Source organism: Anolis carolinensis, unplaced genomic scaffold (assembly GCF_035594765.1).
Source record: "Anolis carolinensis isolate JA03-04 unplaced genomic scaffold, rAnoCar3.1.pri scaffold_14, whole genome shotgun sequence".
NCBI lineage: Eukaryota > Metazoa > Chordata > Lepidosauria > Squamata > Dactyloidae > Anolis > Anolis carolinensis.
Genome location: NW_026943825.1, coordinates 8,179,844 through 8,204,960, shown reverse-complemented (window position 1 = coordinate 8,204,960; position 25,117 = coordinate 8,179,844). Strand labels below are relative to the sequence as shown.

The 25,117-nt window shown below is 43.3% G+C and overlaps 1 protein-coding gene across 3 annotated transcripts; it reads right to left on the bottom strand.

Annotated features, from left to right (window-relative positions):
• Nucleotides 1-225: 225 nt before the first annotated feature.
• On the bottom strand, nt 226-24,103 carry nr1i3 (nuclear receptor subfamily 1 group I member 3). Of its 3 annotated transcripts, none has more exons than XM_062964918.1 (9): nt 23,460-24,081; nt 19,438-19,643; nt 18,525-18,655; nt 14,509-14,702; nt 5,326-5,519; nt 3,197-3,342; nt 1,848-1,964; nt 608-713; nt 226-482 (listed from the first exon to the last, which is right to left on the bottom strand). In XM_062964918.1, exons 2-9 carry the CDS (start codon nt 19,629-19,631, stop codon nt 353-355), a joined length of 1,212 nt encoding a protein of 403 aa, XP_062820988.1. In that variant the 5' UTR covers nt 19,632-19,643; nt 23,460-24,081; the 3' UTR covers nt 226-352. The 3 variants fall into 3 exon arrangements, 2 of the variants coding, with proteins under 2 accessions (XP_062820988.1, XP_062820989.1); XR_010001239.1 differs by having other exon boundaries at nt 294-482; nt 608-708; nt 23,460-24,090; XM_062964919.1 differs by lacking the exon at nt 226-482 and having other exon boundaries at nt 606-708; nt 23,460-24,103.
• Nucleotides 24,104-25,117: the final 1,014 nt, after the last annotated feature.

Here is a 25,117-nt window from a genome sequence, read left to right as displayed (position 1 = left end):
GAAGAAACAATTTTTTTAAAAAATATTTTTAAAAATATATTAAAAAATATTTTGGGGGGGGGGGAATTAATGAAACATTAAGAGACAATTAGAGAATGGGCCAACAATGGTTCAAATTACATTACTGGTTGCTCTGTGAGACAATGTCTCGGAATGCGTATCAAAAAGCGAGAACAATCCGAAATAATTCCGATGTACAATTCAAAACGATTTTTTGGACATGTCTAGTATCTATCCATACACATTAATTTTATATATGCATTTTCCATCCAGCCTTTGCTTAAAACGTGGCCTCAATCGGGATCGTTTAATGTCACAAAGCAAAACCACCCAATGTCAGTGTCCCAAGCTTTCAGCTGATGATTTCGGAGAGCAGTGGCGTCATGGAGCGGAAGTCCTGGATGTGGAGGATCTGCCGCGTGTTCTCGACCTTCAGGGTCCGCAGCTCCGTCAACAGCAAGAGCAGCTTGGCATACAGGGACCTGGAGACGAGGGAGGCAAGAATAATACTTTTATTCTTGTATCCCGTTCCATCAGCCCTTCACACATCTGGCCAGTGGTTTCATGGTGCACCTCCCGCTTCCCAAGAAACTCTTTCCGCCCTCACCTGCCTTCGGGAAGTGGGTGCCGCTGGTCAATGTAGCTCTTGAGAGTCAGGGCAATTTTCTCTTGCGTCTGGTCAATATCCTCTCGCTGCACGACGTCCACCTGATCTGCAAAAGCGACAGAAGCTGGGGCTAACAGCAGGCACTCACCCCCGCTCCCCAGATTAGAACCGCCGACCTCTCGGCCAGCAAGTACAGCTACTTGCAGTACCTATTTGTCTACTCACATTTGCATGCTTTTTAACGGCTAGGTTGGCAGAAGCTGGGGCTAACAGCAGGCACTCACCCCTGCTCCCAGATTAGAACCGCCGACCTTTCGGCCAGCCAGTACAGCTACTTGCAGTACCTATAGTGCTACTCACATTTGCATGCTTTTGAACTGCTAGGTTGGCAGAAGCTGGGGCTAACAGCAGGCACTCACCCCGCTCCCCAGATTAGAAGCGCCGACCTTTAGGCCAGCAACTACAGCTACTTGTAGTACCTATTGATCTACTCACATTTGCATGCTTTTGAACTGCAAGGTTGGCAGAAGCTGGGGCTAACAACAGGCACTCACCCCGCTCCCCAGATTAGAACCGCCGACCTTTTGGCCAGCCAGTACAGCTACTTGCAGTACCTATTGATCTACTCACATTTGCATGCTTTTGAACTGCTAAGTTGGCAGAAGCTGGGGCTAACCGTGGGTGCTCATCTCAATTTCTCAGCCGAAGAGCCGGCGTTGTCCATAGGCACCTCCAAGGTCATGTGGCCATGGGCATGACTGCATGGAGTGCCGTTACCTTCCCGCTGGAGCAGTACCTATTGATCTACTCACATTTGTATGTTTTCAAATTGCTAGGTTGGCCGAAAGGTCTCAGGTTCGAATCCGGGGAGGGGTGTGAGCACCTGCTGCATGGAGCAACCTAGCACCGGTGCTCCACGCAGTCATGCCCGTGGCCACATGACCTTAGAAATGGAGATGAACACCAATTTTTTTATTTAGTTATTTATTTACTACTTTTGAATCCTGCTCTTCTCACCCCGAAGGGCTTACAAATCAAATGTATATTATTAGCATGGCACAATATAAGCATTAAATTACTATATTGTACTATATCACTATATGGTAATATTATTAGTAATATTACATTTAATATATAAATATTATTATATTGTATTATTATTAATATAATATTGTATTACATTATAATATTTTTATAAGCTTGACGTTCTCAGTATTAAGGTGCGTAGATGGGGACTCACCTGGGGAGAAGAGCACCAAGGCCTGGAGCAGGACGTATTCGGCTTCGTGGAGCTTGAGTTTCCGCAAACTGACGTGAAACTTCAGCAGCGGCTCCAGGTAGATTTGCCGAAAACCCGCTGGGAGAGGGAGAAAAAGAGGTGAGGTGACCAAGGATGCTTGGACGAGGGTTGAATGAAACCTTCATAACTCAACAGATGGCCTTACTGGTCTGCGGCAGGTACGGGCTTGTTCTCCTCTACAGTTCCATTTGGCAGGAAGCCTTAGCATTGAACGGTTGTGGTGTTAAAGTACGAAGTTTGGAACCCTGTGCAGACGGGGAAGCCTTAGCATTGAACGGTTGTGTTGTTAAAGTATGAAGTTTGGAACCCTGTGCAGATGGGGAAGCCTTAGCATTGAACGGTTGTGTTGTTAAAGTACGAAGTTTGGAACCCTGCTCAGACGGGGAAGCCTTAGCATTGAACGGTTGTGTTGTTAAAGTACGAAGTATGGAACCCTGCGCAGACGGTCGGTCAATGCGACTTAAGCAACGTGTAGTCACTCAATTCTTGACGGCAGAAAGTGTCACCCCAAAGGATATTCATCAGAGAAGCTGTTTGTGGTGATTGTGTTAATGTGAGTCCTGTGCATCGTTGGGTGAGTAAGTTTAAAGATGTTGAGGGGGGAACATCTGACTTGTGTGACAAACAAAGAGTTGGATGTCCCGTGTCAGCAACCACTGAATTTCACAAGCAAAAGGTTGACAGATTGATTCAGAACAATCATCGTCTCACTCAGAGAGAAATTTCAAGCATCATCAACATTTCACAAGAACGTGTGGGTCACATTATTGCTTCGGAATATCTGTGCACAATGGGGACTGTGAGACGTTGGGTGCGGAAACAGAGTGTCGACTTCTTCCGTGACGGCTTCAGAAAACGTGTTCATCGTTGGCAGAAATGTATCCAATTGTCTGGTGATGATGTGGAAAAGTGAATAGTGGTCGTTAAAGGATTATTTCTGCGTTTGATTTATTGAAATACTCCCATGCAAACCCAAGTAACGAAGGTGGAGGCATTACTTTTCATTCAACTCTTGGAAGGGACATCTCCTATCTGAGAGTTGAAAAGCTTTCTCCTTTCGATAAGTCGGGCCTTTGTAATGTGTAGATTAGACAGGTCCAAAAAATCGTTTTGAATTGTATATCGGAATTATTTCGGATTGTTCTCGCTTTTTGATACGCATTCCGAGACATTGTCTCACAGCGCAACCAGTAATGCAATTCGAACCATCGTTGGCCCATTCTCTAATTGTCTCTTAATGTTGGGGGTCTCTCCCAACTCTGGGATTCTCGGCACTGGTTGTGACTTACCCAGAGCAGCGTCTTGTATGGTGTAGCAGTGTTGGCCACATTCCCAAACTTTGGTTTCCTCGTTGAAGATGGTGTTGAACTGGATCTGACAGATTTCGAGGGTTGTCCCTTTCAGGAGTGAGATCTGGTCTTCGATGGGCAGGATTCTAGTCGAAGGAGGGACAAAAAAAACACACACAAATAAGGATTAAAGTGGTAACCACTTGGTGTGGAATTTGCATGATCCCACCCACTGCCTCTCCCTTAACCCTTTCCTACTATTATCAACTCTGCATGCATTAGAAACAGAGCAGAACTGAACAGCAACTAAATATACTGGAAAAGTTTGGGAGATTGATTCCATATGTTAGAAGTTGTAGTTCATACCCAAATGGTATATTGTTGCACTTTTGTCTAGACCGCCCTCCCATTTTATTCACTTTGCCATTTTATTATTTATTATTTTACTGTTTTATTACTGTACTTTATTGCATTACTATGATCATCTCCTCAGCTGCTGTAAGAAAATCGCACAGACAGACTACAAACAGAGGCACAACTATGTGGCCCAAATGATTCATTGGAACCTATGCCTCAAGTACCACCTCCCAGCAGTATTATTATTATTATTATTATTATTATTATTATTATTATTATTATTATTGTACTATTATTATTTTATTTGCTTGAAGATGTGGTGTTTTACATGTATTTTATTTTGTTTACTGTTTTATTATTGTAGTATGTTGCATTACTATGGTGGTATTATTATTTTACTATTATTATTTTATTTGCTTGAAGATGTTGTTTTTACATGTACAGTAGAGTCTCACTTATCCAAGATTCGCTTATCCAACATTCTGGATTATCCAACGCATTTTTGTAGTCAATGTTTTCAATATTTCGTGATATTTTGGTGCTAAATTCGTAAATACAGTAATTACTACATAGCATTACTGTGTATTGAACTACTTTTTCTGTCAAATTTGTTATATAACATGATGTTTTGGTGCTTAATTTGTAAAATCATAACCTAATTTAATGCTTAATAGGCTTTTCCTTAATCTCTCATTATCCAACATATTCACTTATCCAACGTTCTGCTGGCCCGTTTACGTTGGATAAGCGAGATTCTACTGTATTATTATTTTATTTGCTTGAAGATGTTGTTTTTCACATGTATATTATTTTGCTTACTGTTTTATTGTACTATATTGCATTACTATGGTATTATTATTTTACTATTATTTTATTTGCTTGAAGATGTTGTTTTTACATGTATTTTATTTTGCTTACTGTTTTATTATCGTACTATGTTGCATTACTATGGTATTATTATTTAACTATTATTATTTTATTTGTTAGAAGATGTTGTTTTTTACATGTATTTTATTTTGCTTACTGTTTTATTGTACTATATTGCATTACTATGGTATTATTATTATTATTATTATTATTATTATTATTATTTTACTATTATTATTATTATTTTATTTGCTCGAAGATGTTGTTTTTACATGTATTTTATTTTTTATTGTTTGTTCTTTGGACCTGGCCCCATGTTAGGCGCCTCAAGTCCCTGCGGGGAGATGGAGGCAGGATAGAAAAATAAAGTATTATTATTATTATTATTATTATTATTATTATTATTATTATTATTATTATTATTATTATTTGCTTGAAGATATTGTTTTCACATGTATTTTATTTTGCTTACTGTTTTATTATTGTACTATATTATTATTATTTTAATATTATTTTATTTGCTTGAAGATGTTGTTTTTACATGTATTTTATTTTTTATTGTTTGTTCTTTGGACTTGGCCCCATGTTAGGCGCCTCAACTCCCTGCAGGGAGATGGAGGCAGGATAGAAAAATAAAGTATTATTATTATTATTATTATTATTATTATTATTATTATTATTATTATTATTATTATTAATATTACAAGTGGTTGCAAGAAAACTAGCTTGTGTCCCCCCTTTTTTTGGTGATGTCAGGCACAGATAGTTTTCTATGCAATTGATCACAAGAAAACAAAACTCGTCTCGCCCGATCCATTGAATGCAAAGAGACCGAGATGGCAATAGGCATATCTCAATTAGCAAAGCCCCCAACAGCGAAGCTTCTGTTTACAATGCCAATCTACCTGAAAGCCGGGATGGCCTTGGCAAACTGGATGACTTGCTGGATCATGAAAGTGCTCATTTCGGCAAGGATGGGAACCATGGAGAAGACGTCCGGCAGGACCTCCTCTGGGTAGCTCTCCAGGTAGTCTTCGGGGCTGAGCAAACAGGCCCCGTTCTGGGGTCTCACGCTATGGATATCCAGGCGCACTGGGGGCTGAAAGACAGGGGTTTCAGGAACCAAAGCCCATACTTCTTTGGGCCAAGTCTAGCTCAAACTCATCCGTGTATATGTTTATATTAAGTTTGTACGTATTTGCTTCTAATTTCTGTACTTCAATATCAAGTTAAGACAGAGTTTCATGGATAGCAGGCATGGGCAAACTTTGGACCTCCCTCCAGGTGTTTTGGACTTCAACTCCCACAATTCCTAACAGCCGGTAGGCTGTTAGGAATTGTGGAAGTTGAAGTCCAAAACACCTGGAGGGAGGGCCAAAGTTTGCCCATGTCTGCTGCTATGAGCCAATCATCCATATACTGAAGGATGTTGTTGAAGCCCAGAACACCTGGGTGGATGGCCAAAGTTTGCCCATGTCTGCTGCTATGAGCCAATCATCCATATACAGAAGGATGTTGTTGAAGCCCAAAACACCTGGACGGAGGGCTAAAGTTTGCCCATGTCTGCTGCTAAGAGCCAATCATCCATATACTGAAGGATGTTGTTGAAGCCCAAAACACCTGGACGGAGGGCTAAAGTTTGCCCATGTCTGCTGCTAAGAGCCAATCATCCATATACAGAAGGATGTTGTTGAAGCCCAAAACACCTGGACGGAGGGCTAAAGTTTGCCCATGTCTGCTGCTAAGAGCCAATCATCCATATACTGAAGGATGTTGTTGAAGCCCAAAACACCTGGACGGAGGGCTAAAGTTTGCCCATGTCTGCTGCTAAGAGCCAATCATCCATATACAGAAGGATGTTGTTGAAGCCCAAAACACCTGGACGGAGGGCTAAAGTTTGCCCATGTCTGCTGCTAAGAGCCAATCATCCATATACTGAAGGATGTTGTTGAAGCCCAAAACACCTGGACGGAGGGCTAAAGTTTGCCCATGTCTGCTGCTAAGAGCCAATCATCCATATACTGAAGGATGTTGTTGAAGCCCAAAACACCTGGACGGAGGGCTAAAGTTTGCCCATGTCTGCTGCTAAGAGCCAATCATCCATATACTGAAGGATGTTGTTGAAGCCCAAAACACCTGGACGGAGGGCTAAAGTTTGCCCATGTCTGCTGCTATGAGCCAATCATCCATATACTGAAGGATGTTGTTGAAGCCCAAAACACCTGGACGGAGGGCCAAAGTTTGCCCATGTCTGCTGCTATGAGCCAATCATCCATATACTGAAGGATGTTGTTGAAGCCCAAAACACCTGGACGGAGGGCTAAAGTTTGCCCATGTCTGCTGCTATGAGCCAATCATCCATATACTGAAGGATGTTGTTGAAGCCCAAAACACCTGGACGGAGGGCTAAAGTTTGCCCATGTCTGCTGCTAAGAGCCAATCATCCATATACTGAAGGATGTTGTTGAAGCCCAAAACACCTGGACGGAGGGCTAAAGTTTGCCCATGTCTGCTGCTATGAGCCAATCATCCATATACTGAAGGATGTTGTTGAAGCCCAAAACACCTGGACGGAGGGCCAAAGTTTGCCCATGTCTGCTGCTATGAGCCAATCATCCATATACTGAAGGATGTTGTTGAAGCCCAAAACACCTGGACGGAGGGCCAAAGTTTGCCCATGTCTGCTGCTATGAGCCAATCATCCATATACTGAAGGATGTTGTTGAAGCCCAAAACACCTGGACGGAGGGCTAAAGTTTGCCCATGTCTGCTGCTATGAGCCAATCATCCATATACTGAAGGATGTTGTTGAAGCCCAAAACACCTGGACGGAGGGCTAAAGTTTGCCCATGTCTGCTGCTATGAGCCAATCATCCATATACTGAAGGATGTTGTTGAAGCCCAAAACACCTGGACGGAGGGCCAAAGTTTGCCCATGTCTGCTGCTAAGAGCCAATCATCCATATACTGAAGGATGTTGTTGAAGCCCAAAACACCTGGACGGAGGGCTAAAGTTTGCCCATGTCTGCTGCTATGAGCCAATCATCCATATACTGAAGGATGTTGTTGAAGCCCAAAACACCTGGACGGAGGGCCAAAGTTTGCCCATGTCTGCTGCTAAGAGCCAATCATCCATATACTGAAGGATGTCGTTGAAGCCCAAAACACCTGGACGGAGGGCCAAAGTTTGCCCATGTCTGCTGCTAAGAGCCAATCATCCATATACTGAAGGATGTCGTTGAAGCCCAAAACACCTGGGTGGATGGCCAAAGTTTGCCCATGTCTGCTGCTAAGAGCCAATCATCCATATACTGAAGGATTTTGTTGAAGTCCAAAACTCTTAGAGGGCCAAAGTTTGCCCATGTCTGCTGCTATGAGCCAATCATCCATGTATTGAAGGATATCATTGAAGCCCAAAACACCTGGACAGAGGGCCAAAGTTTGCCCATGTCTGCTGCTATGAGCCAATCATCCATATACTGAAGGATTTTGTTGAAGTCCAAAACACTTAGACAGAGGGCCAAAGTTTGCCCATGTCTGCTGCTATGAGCCAATCATCCATATATTGAAGGATGTTATTGAAGTCCAAAACACTTAGACAGAGGGCCAAAGTTTGCCCATGTCTGCTGCTATGAGCCAATCATCCATATACTGAAGGATTTTGTTGAAGTCCAAAACACTTAGACAGAGGGCCAAAGTTTGCCCATGTCTGCTGCTATGAGCCAATCATCCATGTATTGAAGGATATCATTGAAGCCCAAAACACCTGGACAGAGGGCCAAAGTTTGCCCATGTCTGCTGCTATGAGCCAATCATCCATATACTGAAGGATGTTGTTGAAGCCCAAAACACCTGGAGGGAGGGCCAAAGTTTGCCCATGTCTGCTGCTATGAGCCAATCATCCATGTATTGAAGGATATCATTGAAGCCCAAAACACCTGGACAGAGGGCTAAAGTTTGCCCATGTCTGCTGCTATGAGCCAATCATCCATATACTGAAGGATTTTGTTGAAGTCCAAAACACTTAGACAGAGGGCCAAAGTTTGCCCATGTCTGCTGCTATGAGCCAATCATCCATATATTGAAGGATGTCATTGAAGCCCAAAACACCTGGAGGGAGTGCCAAAGTTTGCCCATGTCTGCTGCTATGAGCCAATCATCCATGTATTGAAGGATATCATTGAAGCCCAAAACACCTGGACAGAGGGCCAAAGTTTGCCCATGTCTGCTGCTATGAGCCAATCATCCATATATTGAAGGATGTCGTTGAAGCCCAAAACACCTGGGTGGATGGCCAAAGTTTGCCCATGTCTGCTGCTATGAGCCAATCATCCATATACAGAAGGATGTTGTTGAAGCCCAAAACACCTGGACGGAGGGCCAAAGTTTGCCCATGTCTGCTGCTAAGAGCCAATCATCCATATACTGAAGGATGTTGTTGAAGCCCAAAACACCTGGGTGGATGGCCAAAGTTTGCCCATGTCTGCTGCTATGAGCCAATCATCCATATACAGAAGGATGTTGTTGAAGCCCAAAACACCTGGACGGAGGGCCAAAGTTTGCCCATGTCTGCTGCTAAGAGCCAATCATCCATATACTGAAGGATGTTGTTGAAGCCCAAAACACCTGGGTGGATGGCCAAAGTTTGCCCATGTCTGCTGCTATGAGCCAATCATCCATATACAGAAGGATGTTGTTGAAGCCCAAAACACCTGGACGGAGGGCCAAAGTTTGCCCATGTCTGCTGCTAAGAGCCAATCATCCATATACTGAAGGATGTTGTTCAAGCCCAAAACACCTGGACGGAGGGCTAAAGTTTGCCCATGTCTGCTGCTAAGAGCCAATCATCCATATACTGAAGGATGTTGTTGAAGCCCAAAACACCTGGACGGAGGGCCAAAGTTTGCCCATGTCTGCTGCTAAGAGCCAATCATCCATATACTGAAGGATGTCATTGAAGCCCAAAACATCTGGACGGAGGGCCAAAGTTTGCCCATGTCTGCTGCTAAGAGCCAATCATCCATATACTGAAGGATGTCGTTGAAGCCCAAAACACCTGGACGGAGGGCCAAAGTTTGCCCATGTCTGCTGCTAAGAGCCAATCATCCATATACTGAAGGATGTCGTTGAAGCCCAAAACACCTGGGTGGATGGCCAAAGTTTGCCCATGTCTGCTGCTAAGAGCCAATCATCCATATACTGAAGGATGTCATTGAAGCCCAAAACATCTGGACGGAGGGCCAAAGTTTGCCCATGTCTGCTGCTATGAGCCAATCATCCATATACTGAAGGATGTTGTTGAAGCCCAAAACACCTGGACGGAGGGCCAAAGTTTGCCCATGTCTGCTGCTAAGAGCCAATCATCCATATACTGAAGGATGTCGTTGAAGCCCAAAACACCTGGACGGAGGGCCAAAGTTTGCCCATGTCTGCTGCTAAGAGCCAATCATCCATATACTGAAGGATGTCGTTGAAGCCCAAAACACCTGGGTGGATGGCCAAAGTTTGCCCATGTCTGCTGCTAAGAGCCAATCATCCATATACTGAAGGATTTTGTTGAAGTCCAAAACTCTTAGAGGGCCAAAGTTTGCCCATGTCTGCTGCTATGAGCCAATCATCCATGTATTGAAGGATATCATTGAAGCCCAAAACACCTGGACAGAGGGCCAAAGTTTGCCCATGTCTGCTGCTATGAGCCAATCATCCATATACTGAAGGATTTTGTTGAAGTCCAAAACACTTAGACAGAGGGCCAAAGTTTGCCCATGTCTGCTGCTATGAGCCAATCATCCATATATTGAAGGATGTTATTGAAGTCCAAAACACTTAGACAGAGGGCCAAAGTTTGCCCATGTCTGCTGCTATGAGCCAATCATCCATATACTGAAGGATTTTGTTGAAGTCCAAAACACTTAGACAGAGGGCCAAAGTTTGCCCATGTCTGCTGCTATGAGCCAATCATCCATATATTGAAGGATGTCATTGAAGCCCAAAACACCTGGAGGGAGTGCCAAAGTTTGCCCATGTCTGCTGCTATGAGCCAATCATCCATGTATTGAAGGATATCATTGAAGCCCAAAACACCTGGACAGAGGGCCAAAGTTTGCCCATGTCTGCTGCTATGAGCCAATCATCCATATACTGAAGGATATCATTGAAGCCCAAAACACCTGGACAGAGGGCCAAAGTTTGCCCATGTCTGCTGCTATGAGCCAATCATCCATATATTGAAGGATGTCGTTGAAGCCCAAAACACCTGGGTGGATGGCCAAAGTTTGCCCATGTCTGCTGCTATGAGCCAATCATCCATATACTGAAGGATGTTGTTGAAGCCCAAAACACCTGGGTGGATGGCCAAAGTTTGCCCATGTCTGCTGCTATGAGCCAATCATCCATATACAGAAGGATGTTGTTGAAGCCCAAAACACCTGGACGGAGGGCCAAAGTTTGCCCATGTCTGCTGCTAAGAGCCAATCATCCATATACTGAAGGATGTTGTTGAAGCCCAAAACACCTGGGTGGATGGCCAAAGTTTGCCCATGTCTGCTGCTATGAGCCAATCATCCATATACAGAAGGATGTTGTTGAAGCCCAAAACACCTGGACGGAGGGCCAAAGTTTGCCCATGTCTGCTGCTAAGAGCCAATCATCCATATACTGAAGGATGTTGTTGAAGCCCAAAACACCTGGGTGGATGGCCAAAGTTTGCCCATGTCTGCTGCTATGAGCCAATCATCCATATACAGAAGGATGTTGTTGAAGCCCAAAACACCTGGACGGAGGGCCAAAGTTTGCCCATGTCTGCTGCTAAGAGCCAATCATCCATATACTGAAGGATGTTGTTGAAGCCCAAAACACCTGGGTGGATGGCCAAAGTTTGCCCATGTCTGCTGCTATGAGCCAATCATCCATATACAGAAGGATGTTGTTGAAGCCCAAAACACCTGGACGGAGGGCCAAAGTTTGCCCATGTCTGCTGCTAAGAGCCAATCATCCATATACTGAAGGATGTTGTTGAAGCCCAAAACACCTGGGTGGATGGCCAAAGTTTGCCCATGTCTGCTGCTATGAGCCAATCATCCATATACTGAAGGATGTTGTTGAAGCCCAAAACACCTGGACGGAGGGCCAAAGTTTGCCCATGTCTGCTGCTAAGAGCCAATCATCCATATACTGAAGGATGTTGTTGAAGCCCAAAACACCTGGGTGGATGGCCAAAGTTTGCCCATGTCTGCTGCTATGAGCCAATCATCCATATACAGAAGGATGTTGTTGAAGCCCAAAACACCTGGACGGAGGGCCAAAGTTTGCCCATGTCTGCTGCTAAGAGCCAATCATCCATATACTGAAGGATGTTGTTGAAGCCCAAAACACCTGGGTGGATGGCCAAAGTTTGCCCATGTCTGCTGCTATGAGCCAATCATCCATATACAGAAGGATGTTGTTGAAGCCCAAAACACCTGGACGGAGGGCCAAAGTTTGCCCATGTCTGCTGCTAAGAGCCAATCATCCATATACTGAAGGATGTTGTTGAAGCCCAAAACACCTGGGTGGATGGCCAAAGTTTGCCCATGTCTGCTGCTATGAGCCAATCATCCATATACAGAAGGATGTTGTTGAAGCCCAAAACACCTGGACGGAGGGCCAAAGTTTGCCCATGTCTGCTGCTAAGAGCCAATCATCCATATACTGAAGGATGTTGTTGAAGCCCAAAACACCTGGGTGGATGGCCAAAGTTTGCCCATGTCTGCTGCTATGAGCCAATCATCCATATACTGAAGGATGTTGTTGAAGCCCAAAACACCTGGGTGGATGGCCAAAGTTTGCCCATGTCTGCTGCTATGAGCCAATCATCCATATACAGAAGGATGTTGTTGAAGCCCAAAACACCTGGACGGAGGGCCAAAGTTTGCCCATGTCTGCTGCTAAGAGCCAATCATCCATATACTGAAGGATGTTGTTGAAGCCCAAAACACCTGGGTGGATGGCCAAAGTTTGCCCATGTCTGCTGCTATGAGCCAATCATCCATATACAGAAGGATGTTGTTGAAGCCCAAAACACCTGGACGGAGGGCCAAAGTTTGCCCATGTCTGCTGCTAAGAGCCAATCATCCATATACTGAAGGATGTTGTTGAAGCCCAAAACACCTGGGTGGATGGCCAAAGTTTGCCCATGTCTGCTGCTATGAGCCAATCATCCATATACAGAAGGATGTTGTTGAAGCCCAAAACACCTGGACGGAGGGCCAAAGTTTGCCCATGTCTGCTGCTAAGAGCCAATCATCCATATACTGAAGGATGTTGTTGAAGCCCAAAACACCTGGACGGAGGGCTAAAGTTTGCCCATGTCTGCTGCTAAGAGCCAATCATCCATATACTGAAGGATGTCGTTGAAGCCCAAAACATCTGGACGGAGGGCCAAAGTTTGCCCATGTCTGCTGCTATGAGCCAATCATCCATATACTGAAGGATGTTGTTGAAGCCCAAAACACCTGGACGGAGGGCCAAAGTTTGCCCATGTCTGCTGCTAAGAGCCAATCATCCATATACTGAAGGATGTCATTGAAGCCCAAAACATCTGGACGGAGGGCCAAAGTTTGCCCATGTCTGCTGCTAAGAGCCAATCATCCATATACTGAAGGATGTCATTGAAGCCCAAAACACCTGGACGGAGGGCCAAAGTTTGCCCATGTCTGCTGCTAAGAGCCAATCATCCATATACTGAAGGATGTCGTTGAAGCCCAAAACACCTGGACGGAGGGCCAAAGTTTGCCCATGTCTGCTGCTAAGAGCCAATCATCCATATACTGAAGGATGTCGTTGAAGCCCAAAACACCTGGGTGGATGGCCAAAGTTTGCCCATGTCTGCTGCTAAGAGCCAATCATCCATATACTGAAGGATGTCATTGAAGCCCAAAACATCTGGACGGAGGGCCAAAGTTTGCCCATGTCTGCTGCTATGAGCCAATCATCCATATACTGAAGGATGTTGTTGAAGCCCAAAACACCTGGACGGAGGGCCAAAGTTTGCCCATGTCTGCTGCTAAGAGCCAATCATCCATATACTGAAGGATGTCGTTGAAGCCCAAAACACCTGGACGGAGGGCCAAAGTTTGCCCATGTCTGCTGCTAAGAGCCAATCATCCATATACTGAAGGATGTCGTTGAAGCCCAAAACACCTGGGTGGATGGCCAAAGTTTGCCCATGTCTGCTGCTAAGAGCCAATCATCCATATACTGAAGGATGTCATTGAAGCCCAAAACATCTGGACGGAGGGCCAAAGTTTGCCCATGTCTGCTGCTATGAGCCAATCATCCATATACTGAAGGATGTTGTTGAAGCCCAAAACACCTGGACGGAGGGCCAAAGTTTGCCCATGTCTGCTGCTAAGAGCCAATCATCCATGTATTGAAGGATATCATTGAAGCCCAAAACACCTGGACAGAGGGCTAAAGTTTGCCCATGTCTGCTGCTATGAGCCAATCATCCATATACTGAAGGATTTTGTTGAAGTCCAAAACACTTAGACAGAGGGCCAAAGTTTGCCCATGTCTGCTGCTATGAGCCAATCATCCATGTATTGAAGGATATCATTGAAGCCCAAAACACCTGGACGGAGGGCCAAAGTTTGCCCATGTCTGCTGCTATGAGCCAATCATCCATATATTGAAGGATGTTATTGAAGCCCAAAACACTTAGACAGAGGGCCAAAGTTTGCCCATGTCTGCTGCTATGAGCCAATCATCCATATATTGAAGGATGTCATTGAAGCCCAAAACACCTGGAGGGAGGGCCAAAGTTTGCCCATGGCTGTGGTATAGTATGAGGAGCGTTTCTTAAAGATTTCCCCTGACCCACTTCTATTTATCACAGGAGGCTGAAACTGCACATGTGTCATGATATACGTCTCAATAGGTGATGTGCCAATTGACAACTTGGAACTGATAATGGTTTGGATTGTAGAGGTGCGGAAGTGGAGTGAGGTTGGAGAATGGACCTAGTAGGTCTGGTACTGGGCAGCCCCTAAGAACCCGAAAACCCAGACAGGTAGGGACTAAGCTAACGCCGGAAAGAAATTACAGCTCACTTGGTAGTGGGTGAATTGGGAGAAGCTGGAGTCAAAGTTTTTCTGATGCGCCTCAGAGAGAATCTCGATCAGCTGCTCCTGTTCCGCCGTGAGGCCGGCACCCTGGTCTGGCTCCCCTCTGGGACTCTGCTCCTCTTTCTGCTTCCGGTGCCGCAGCGTCCGGCGGAGGCGCAAGGCTTCGTCGGACATAATCACTGGGGGCGAAACAAGAAAGAGCAGTGACCGAGACAAATAAAAAACACAAAGCTTTTCCCTCTTTCCGAATCCTTTTTCAACCATTGTTTTAGGGGAGCGCTCTAACTGGAGGTCAGCTGTGACCAGCAGTGCTGTGGAATTCAAAGAGACACAAGGAGAGGGCAAAAAGGAGAAACGTGCCAAGAGGAAGGCACATCAAGCCAACCCTGACCGGGACCGCCTTCCATTTGGAATCTGATGTCCTCACGGAGGAAGAACATGCGGGTCAAGAATAGGACTCCACAGCCACCTAGGTACCCACCACCAAGACACTACATTTGAAAGACCATTGTATTCGGATATTTGTTGCTGTTGTTGTTTATTCGTTTATTTGCTGGCATATGGCACGCATCACCCTGACAGCATCATCTTTCAAGATTTTAAACAGTAGACCATGGATAATAAAACTAATGGAAATAAAGAATATGGACAGACTAATAACGAAACAACAGGTGCTACCAATGAGATGCACAGATTGGCAACCACTTCTAGATCTGTATTTTATAGGCAGTGTGGAAGAGGCCTAAGTGAGGCCTAACTCTGTCCCCTGGGTTGAGTTTGTTGCTAGGAGACCAAGTGGGCGGAGCTTAGCCTTCTAACTGGCAGCAATTGGATAAAAACAATTCTTCCTCTCCCTCTAATTAGGACTTTATTTTTCTTTTCTTTTTGTTGTATGAACGTAGAGGCGTGGATGAGGGGTTGTGCTGCCAAGTTTAGTGTTTCTGGGATGTGCAGTTTTGTTGTTTTGTCCTAGGCTGAAATCTCATTGCCCTTTTATATATATATATATATACTAGCTTTGCCTGGCCATGCATTGCTGTGGCTTATGGGAATCCTTTGTTGGCCAGGTGGAATAGCAGTGAATAGCCATGCAGTCTCAAAGCCTGGCCATTTCTGGAGTAGCTGGAGCTTTTTGTTGTATGAACGTAGAGGCATGGATGAGGGGTTGTGCTGCCAAGTTTGGTGTTTCTGGGACGTGTAGTTTTATTGTTTTGTCCTAGGCTGAAATTTCATTACCCTTTTATATATATACTAGCTGTGCCCAGCCACGCGTTGCTGTGGCCCATTGGAATTGCACTGAATAGCTCCGGTTTTTGGGGGTTTTTAGGCCCTGTGGAGGTTCCTGACGTGATATTCTGTGGTTTCAACCTCGAGGCGTGGATGATTGATTGTGTTGTGAACTTTCAAGGTTGGGGGGTGTTTAGTTTTGTTGTTTTGCTCGGTGCCAGGATTCCATCACTCTTTTATATATACAGTAGAGTCTCACTTATCCAAGCTAAACGGGCCAGCAAAAGCTTGGATAAGCGAATCTCTTGGATAATAAGGAAGGAGTAAGGAAAAGCCTATTAAACATCAAATTAGGTTATGATTTTACAAATTAAGCACCAAAACATCATGTTATACAACAAATTTGACAGAAAAAGTAGTTCAATATGTAGTAGTGCTATGTAGTAATTACTGTATTTACGAATTTCGCACCAAAATATCACGATATATTGAAAACATTGACTACAAAAATGGGTTGGATAATCCAGAACGTTGGATAAGCGAGTGTTGGATAAGTGAGACTCTACTGTACATATAATATTGATAATAATATTATAATGTAATACAATATAACACTAATAATAATACCATATAATAATGTTAATTATATATTCTATATGACATGTAATATTACTAATAATATATTATATACTATATTACTAATAATATATTATATTATTATAAAAAAATATTTTAAACAGTTCAGCTGGGATCCCATCCTCTCCTGCTGCCTTGTTATTAGCAATGCTTCTTAAGGCCCATTCAACCTCACTCCTCAGGATGTCTGGTTCTAATTCACTCCCCACTCCGTCAAAGCTACTCGGACAACGAGGGGCAAATCATCTAAGTAAAGGATTAAGTAAATACAAAGCAATGGGGATTTTTGAGAGGATGGGGTGCAAGGCTTGTGCACGGCGCACACCCGAACGGCCTGCTTTGCTCCTCTCCTCCTCCTCCTCCTGCTCCCTCCTGTGTCTAAATCCTAAACCGACTGCAGCACCGTATCAGAAAGCTGCAATGCATCATCTTTCATCGCGCTCCCTCCCCGCTTGGGCTTCTTTCTCCCTCCTCCGTCTCTCTTCCCTTCGCTGCTGCCGCCTCGGGGGACACTCAGGAGATCTCGTGTCCCGCGTTTCACCTCCATTAGGCTCTTATTCTATGGGGCAGAATAAGGGCCCTCGAGAGCGGGAGGAGAGCTAGAGCGAGCTCTCTTGTTGTTCAAAGAGCGAGGCCAGGCTTCGGCGTCTCTGCCACCGGATTAGGAACCAATCCCTTTTGATCTGCCTTCTGTCTTTTAATTCCTTATCTTTTTACAGGAATCTGATCTGGGTTTTATTTTTTGGGGGCGGTTGAGGCAAGGGAAATGCCAGCTGGCTGGCCCCTTTGAATCCATCCTGCCAAGTGGGGATCCCTGGGGAGCGGATTCTGCCGTATTGAGCATCTTCTCTTCCTCTGCAGCTGCTGCCACCTCTCAATACCAAAGGATGGGTTTAGAAAAGCAAAAAAGGCAGAGCTCCACCACTGAAAAGGCCTTGCAGGGAAAGCACGGCTTCACCTGCATCGACTATCTATATATATAAAAGGGTAATGGAATCACGGCACCGGACCAAACAACTAAACTAAACACCCCACAACCTCGAAAATTGACAGCACAACCTCTCATCCACGCCTCTACGTTCATACAACAAAAAGAAAAGAGAAATAAAGTCCTAGCCACAGCAACGCGTGGCCGGGCACAGCTAGTATTTTATCTTTATATATAAAAGGGTAATGGAATCACGGCACCGGACCAAACAACTAAACTAAACACCCCACAACCTCAAAAATTGACAGCACAACCTCTCATCCACGCCTCTACGTTCATACAACAAAAAGAAAAGAGAAATAAAGTCCTAGCCACAGCAACGCGTGGCCGGGCACAGCTAGTATTTTATCTATATATATAAAAGGGTAATGGAATCACGGCACCGGACCAAACAACTAAACTAAACACCCCACAACCTCGAAAATTGACAGCACAACCTCTCATCCACGCCTCTACGTTCATACAACAAAAGGGAAAGAAAAATAAAGTCCTAGCCACAGCAACGCGTGGCCGGGCACAGCTAGTATTTTATATGCTATAGCTAAAAGTGAAGGTTTCCCCCTTGGCACTAAGTGTACTCGAGTCCGACTCTGGGGATTGGGGCTTATCTCTATTTCTCCTCCGATGAGCCAGCTAGGTTGGCAGAAGCTGGGGCTAACAGAAGGAGCTCACCCCGCTCCTTGGATTTGAACCGCTGACCTTTCGGCCTGCAAATTCAACTACTTGCAGTACCTATTGTACTCACATTTGCATGCTTTCTAACTGCTAGGTTGGCAGAAGCTGGGGCTAACAGTGGGAGCTCGCCCCATTCCCTGGATTCGAACCGCCGACCTTTCGGCCTGCAAGTTCAGCTACTTGCAGTACCTATTGTTCTAGTCACATTTGCATGCTTTCTAACTGCTAGGTCGGCAGAAGCTGGGGCTAAGAGTGGGAGCTCGCCCCGTTCCCTGGATTCGAACTGCCAACCTTTCGGCCTGCAAGTTCAGCTACTTGCAGTACCTATTGATCTACTCACATTTGCATGCTTTCTAACTGCTAGGTTGGCAGAAGCTGGGTTGAGGATGCAAGCGGCAGAGTTTTGTGGGGAAGGAGTTGCCAAGCTCATTCATCCCTATGATAAGTGCCTAGATAATTGCCTTGTGCTACTCACTGTCCTTCCTCATGCCCACAGCCAGGCATTTCTGGTAGCGGCAGGCCTGGCACTGCCTCCTCTTGGCTTTGGTGATGGTACAACTGCTAGTAAAAGGGCACGTAAACTCAATCCTCTTGATGACGGACCGTCTGCGAGACACAAATGGGAAAACACAAGTAGAAGTGCCTCATTGAAGAAAGTCATTGTCAACACCTTCACTTAATTGCCTTCCAAGCCCACCAGTATTCAAATTTGGGCATATCAGATATGACACTGGGATGTCTGTGGTGAAGAAACATGTTCACGGTGCTCTCTATAACTGGGGTGTCTGTGGTGGAGGAAAAACAGAAAATCTAGGATGAAATTAAACCCATATGAAAGCCTTCACTTGGGTGGTGGGCAGGATGGTGTTTGTGGAGGAGATGGGCAGGGTTCTTGAACATGTTCACGGCGCTCTCTATAACTGGGGTGTCTGTGGTGGAGGAAAAACAAAAAATCTAGGATGAAATTAAATCCATATGAAAGTGTTCAATGGGGTGGTGGGCAGGATGGTGTTTGTGGAGGAGATGGGCAGGGTTCTTGGACATGTTCATGGTGCTCTCTATAACTGGGGTGTCTGTGGTGGAGGAAAAACAAAATCTAGGATGAAATTAAACCCATATGAAAGCCTTTACTTGGGTGGTGGGCTGGATGGTGTTTGTGGAGGAGATGGGCATGGCTATTGGACATGTTCACAGTGCTCTCTATAACTGGGGTGTCTGTGGTGGAGGAAAAACAGAAAATCTAGGATGAAATTAAACCCACTTGGGTGATGGGCAGGATGGCGTTTGTTGTTTGTTATTCTGTCCTCTCATTGTCTTTGTTGTTTCCCACTGCTTTGTATGGACTGACTGTTGGAGCGTGGAATAGGAGTCGAGCGGGAAAATCTTACCGGAAAAAGCCCTTGCAGCCTTCGCAGGTCATGGCGTGGAAGTGGTAGCCGGTGGCCCGGTCCCCGCACACGGCGCAGGTCTTCTCCTCGCCATTGGAGTCTGTGTCGCCGTGAGACAAAGCCGTGGAGCTCGAACCGGGGCTGTCGCTGCAACTATCGCTTTCGGAAAAGCATTTCCGGGTGAGACCGGCCATCGGGAAGCCTCCCTGTAAGTGCAATGGAGGTCAGAATCAGTGGTAGCCTAGGGAAACAGCAATATGGTTTATTTATTTATTGACAGTATTTATATTCCCCCCTTAAAATGGCTTAAAAGACCTCCCCGCTTTGTAAAAAAAGAAGAAGCAGTACCTATTTATCTACTCGCATTTTGCTTTCGAACCGCTAGGTAAGCAGAAGCAGGGCTAAAAGGCCAGGAGTTCACCCTGACCTGTGCTTCGAACTGTCAACCTTTTGATCGGCAAAGATTTATTGCAGCTGGTGGTTTAACCACCTTCCCACCTTTTTCTTTCTTCCCATCTCCTTCCCTTCTTCTCCATTTCTTTCTTTCCCTTCTTTTTCTTTCTTTACTTCCTCTCTCCCTCCAAAAAATCCAATTTTCCCAACCCGATGGATGGTGGAGTTCAAGGGGCTCTTTGCTTGTAAGTGAACTATAAATCCCAGCAACTACAACTCCCAAATGTCAAGGTCTATTTTCTCCAAACTCCACCAGTATTCACATTTGGGCAAGTTGAATATTTATTTATTATTATTTGTTTACTACATTTATATCCCGCCCTTCTCAACCCGAAGGGGACTCAGAGCGGCTTACAAATTAAATTTACATACAATATTCTATTCTGTTATTTATTACTGGCAATAAATTACCATATTGTACTATATCTATATATTGTAATATTATTAATAATATTACATGTAATATATAATATATAATTAATATTATTATATTGTATTATTAGTATTATATTGTACTAGCTGTGCCCGGCCACGCATTGCTGTGGCGAAGTATGGTGGTATGAGAAATAAAGTATTGAGGAATTGGTGGTAGTTAAGGTAAAGGTTTTCCCCTGACATTATAAATGGGTTCTATAGCTGTGTGCAAGCGCCTTGAGTCTACACTGCCATATAATCCAGTTAAAATCAGATAATCTGTATTTTATAGGCAGTGTGGAAGAGGCCTAAGTGAGGCCTAACTCTGCCTGTCCCCCGGGCTGAGTGGGTTGCTAGGAGACCAAGTGGGCGGAGCTTAACCTTCTAACTGGCAGCAATCGGATAAAAACAATATTCCTCTCCCTCTAATTAGGACTTTATTTTTCTTTTATTTTTGTTATATGAACGTAGAGGCATGGATGAGGGGTTGTGCTGCCAAGTTTAGTGTTTCTGGGATGTGTAGTTTTGTTGTTTTGTCCTAGGCCGAAATTTCATTACCCTTTTATATATATAGATTACAAAATATTATTATTATTAATTATTAATATTTATACAGTAGAGTTTCACTTATCCAACATAAACGGGCCAGCAGAACGTTGGATAAGTGAATACGTTGGATAATAAGGCGGGATTAAGGAAAAGCCTATTAAACATCCAATTAGGTTGTGATTTTACAAATGAAGCACCAAAACATCATGTTAGACAACAAATCTGGCAGAAAAAATAGTTCAATACGAAATAATGCTATGTAGTAATTACTGTATTTACGAATTTAGCACCAAAATATCACGATTTATTGAAAACATTGACTAAAAAATGCGTTGGGTAATCCAGAACGTTGGATAAGCGAGTGTTGGATAAGTGAGACTCTACTGTATTATAATATATTGTATATGCATGTAATATTAACAATATCCTTCCTATAAGATCTGTATAGGAAGGATACTATTAATATTATATGCATATACAATTATATATATATATATATATATATATATATATATATATATATATATATATATATCAAGTTTGGTCCAGATCCATCATTGTTTGAGTCCACAGTGCTCTCTGGTGTAGGTGAACTACAACTCTCAGACTTCAGCTCAATGCCCAGTAAACCCTTCCAGTATTTTTTTTTCTTTTTTTGGAGTCCTGTGTGCCAAATTTGATTCAGTTCCAACGTTTGTGGAGTTCAGAATGCTCTTTGTTTGTAGGTGAACTATAAATCCCAGCACCTACAACTCCCAAATGTCAAGGTCTATTTTCTCCAAACTTTGTATTAAGGGGTTGCGGCGTTAGGAAGGTTGGGAACCACTGCTTTAAGGTGTTAAGTTTTGTAAACTTGACTTGGCCCTCCTCCTAATAACATACGGTGCCAGCTTTTTCCGTGTACCGTGCATGTAATCAAAGGGCAGTGTTATGCAACAGGTAAATGGAGGAGGGAAAAGGCAAGCTAAGGAAAGAAAGTACTGTATATACTCGAGTATAAGCCTAGTTTTTCAGCCCTTTTTTTAAGACTGAAGACTAAGTCCTAGTTGGCTTATATTTGGGTCAGCTTATACTCGAGAATATATGGTACATTTATTATTTTTCTCTATTATTATTGGTATTATTACATTTATTATTTTTCTCTATTATTGCTGCTACTATTACATTTATTTTACTTCATTTTTATTATTATTAATAATACATTTGTTATTTCACTTTGATCTTATTATTACTGCATTTATTATTTTACTCTATTATTATTAAAAGAATACATAAGCACATTTACATTGAAGAAGATGAGAATAATGATTTGATCAGAGTCGGACAGTCTTATCTTAAATTTGAGCTTGATGTAAATAATCAAAAACATTTAACCTACTGATGCCTCAATTAATGTCATTTTATTGGTAGCTATTTTTATTTCTGAAATTTACCACCTTCGGCTTATACTGGAGTCAATGTTTTTCCCCAGTTTTTTTGTGGTAAAATTAGGTGCCTCGGCTTATATTCGGGTCGGCTTATACTCTGGTATATACGGGTATATTATGGATCGTAGGCTTATATTCGTGTCAGCTTATACTCGAGTATATACGGGTATATTATGGATCGTAGGCTTATATTCGTGTCAGCTTATACTCTGGTATATACGGGTATATTATGGATCGTAGGCTTATATTCGTGTCAGCTTATACTCTGGTATATACGGGTATATTATGGATCGTAGGCTTATATTCGGGTCGGCTTATACTCTGGTATATACGGGTATATTATGGATCGTAGGCTTATATTCGTGTCAGCTTATACTCTGGTATATACGGGTATATTATGGATCGTAGGCTTATATTCGTGTCAGCTTATACTCTGGTATATACGGGTATATTATGGATCGTAGGCTTATATTCGTGTCAGCTTATACTCGAGTATATACGGGTATATTATGGATCGTAGGCTTATATTCGTGTCAGCTTATACTCTGGTATATACGGGTATATTATGGATCGTAGGCTTATATTCGTGTCAGCTTATACTCGAGTATATACGGGTATATTATGGATCGTAGGCTTATATTCGGGTCGGCTTATACTTTAATATATACAGTATTATTATTAGCGCAGATCCCAGTAAGGTGGCCTTTTATTATTATTATTATTATTATTATTATTATTATTATTATTATTATTATTATTATTGTGACACAGCAAACAAGATAGATATGCTGGATTTCGTATCACAAAATCACAAGTCGAACACTTCCCAAGTGTTGTTGTTATTATTATTATTATTATTATTATTATTATTATTATTATTATTATTATTGAGTATATACAGTAAAAAATAAGTTGGGCAGAAGGAAGCAAAACTGGGTATTGTTTGCATATATTCAAAGGATCTTACAGTTTCTATTCCAGCCATATTTTTCCAAATGAGTCACCTCTGCAACCTTGTTTACTTTTGATATTCCTGCTTGGTTTCAATTGCCGGAGAATGTAAACAAAGAAAGCCAAGGAAGCAAACTTTCACGGTGTATACTGTCAATTTTTCCATTTCTTTTGAAGCCTGAGTTTGTCCACCAATATGTCTTATTTCCTTCCATTAGGCTTGCTTACCAAAATGAGAAGGGCCGGAAAACACGAGCCAGATTAGTCGCAGTTTAAATCGGGGTGGGCCGAGGTCTCGTCGGCTGCCTTGTTTTCCTCCCCGGCCGTGCCCGTCTGCCCTCCAAAGTGAAATAAAAAGAAGACGAGAAATAATCCAGCTTGATTTCATTTGATGTGGCGAAATCTGTACTTTGTCCTCGAAGGCAGAAAGGCGTGGATCGACGCAGCTTTGGCAGCCCTGGGCCGAAGCCAACGAAGCCAAAAGATATAAGCGGGTATAGGTATCATATTCCCATCGAAACCCTTCATTACTTGGGTTTGGATGGGAATATTTTAATAAATCAAACGCAGAAATAATCCTCAGAATGTGCACTATTCACTTTTCCTCATAATCACCAGACAATTGGATACATTTCTGACAACGATGAACAAGTTTTCTGAAGCCGTCACAGAAGAAGTCGACACTCTGTTTCCGCAACCGACGTCTCACAGTTCCCATCGTGTACAGATCTTCCGATAGCCAAGCAAAGGAATAATGTGACCCACACATTCTTGTGAAATGCTTGAAATTTCTCTCTGAGTCATATGATGATCGTCCTGAATCAAACAGGCCGGGCTGTGGCGCAGGCTGATTAGCAGCCAGCTGCAACAAATCACTCTGACCAAGAGGTCATGAGTTTGAGGCCCGCCCGTGCCTGCGTTTCTCTCTGTCTCAGTTCTATGTGTTTATGGGCATTGAATGTTTGCCCTATATGTATATAATGTGATCCGCCCTGAGTCCCTTTCGGGGTGAGAAGGGCGGAATATAAATCATTTGGGCCACATAGTTGTGCCTCTGTGTGTAGTCTGTCTGTGCGATTTTCTTACAGCAGCTGAGGTTATGATCATAGTAATAATAATAATACAGTAGAATCTCACTTATCCAAGCTAAACGGGCCAGCAGAAGCTTGGATAAGCGAATATCTTGGATAAAAAGGAGGGATTAAGGAAAAGCCTATTAAACATCAAATTAGGTTATGATTTTACAAATTAAGCACCAAAACATCATGTTATACAACAAATTGGACAGAAGATGCAGTTCAATACGCAGTAATGTTATGTTGTAATTACTGTAATTACGAATTTAGCAGCAAAATATCACGATATATTGAAAACATTGACTACAAAAATGTGTTGGATAATCCAGAACGTTGGATAAGCGAGTGTTGGATAAGTGAGACTCTACTGTAATCACCAGACAATTGGATACATTTCTGACAACAATGAACAAGTTTTCTGAAGCCGTCGCAGAAGAAGTTGACACTCTGTTTCCGCAACCGGCGTCTCGCAGGACCCATCGTGCACAAATCTTCTGAAGCAATAATGTGACCCACACGTTCTTGTGAAATGCTGATGATGCTTGAAATTTCTCTTTGAGTGATACGATGATCGTCCTGAATCAATCTGTCCACCTTTTGCTTGTGAAACTCAGTGGTTGCTGTCACAGGACGTCCAACTCTTTCAGGGCTGGCCCAAGGTAATTTTCAAGCGTAGGCGAACAGAATTTTGGCGACCCCTCAAAACTAAACACTGAAAAAAAAAAGCATTGGATAAGCAAAAATGCTGGATAATAAGGAGGGATTAAGGAAAAGCCTAAATAAAGAACAACACTCTGAAAACAGGGGAAA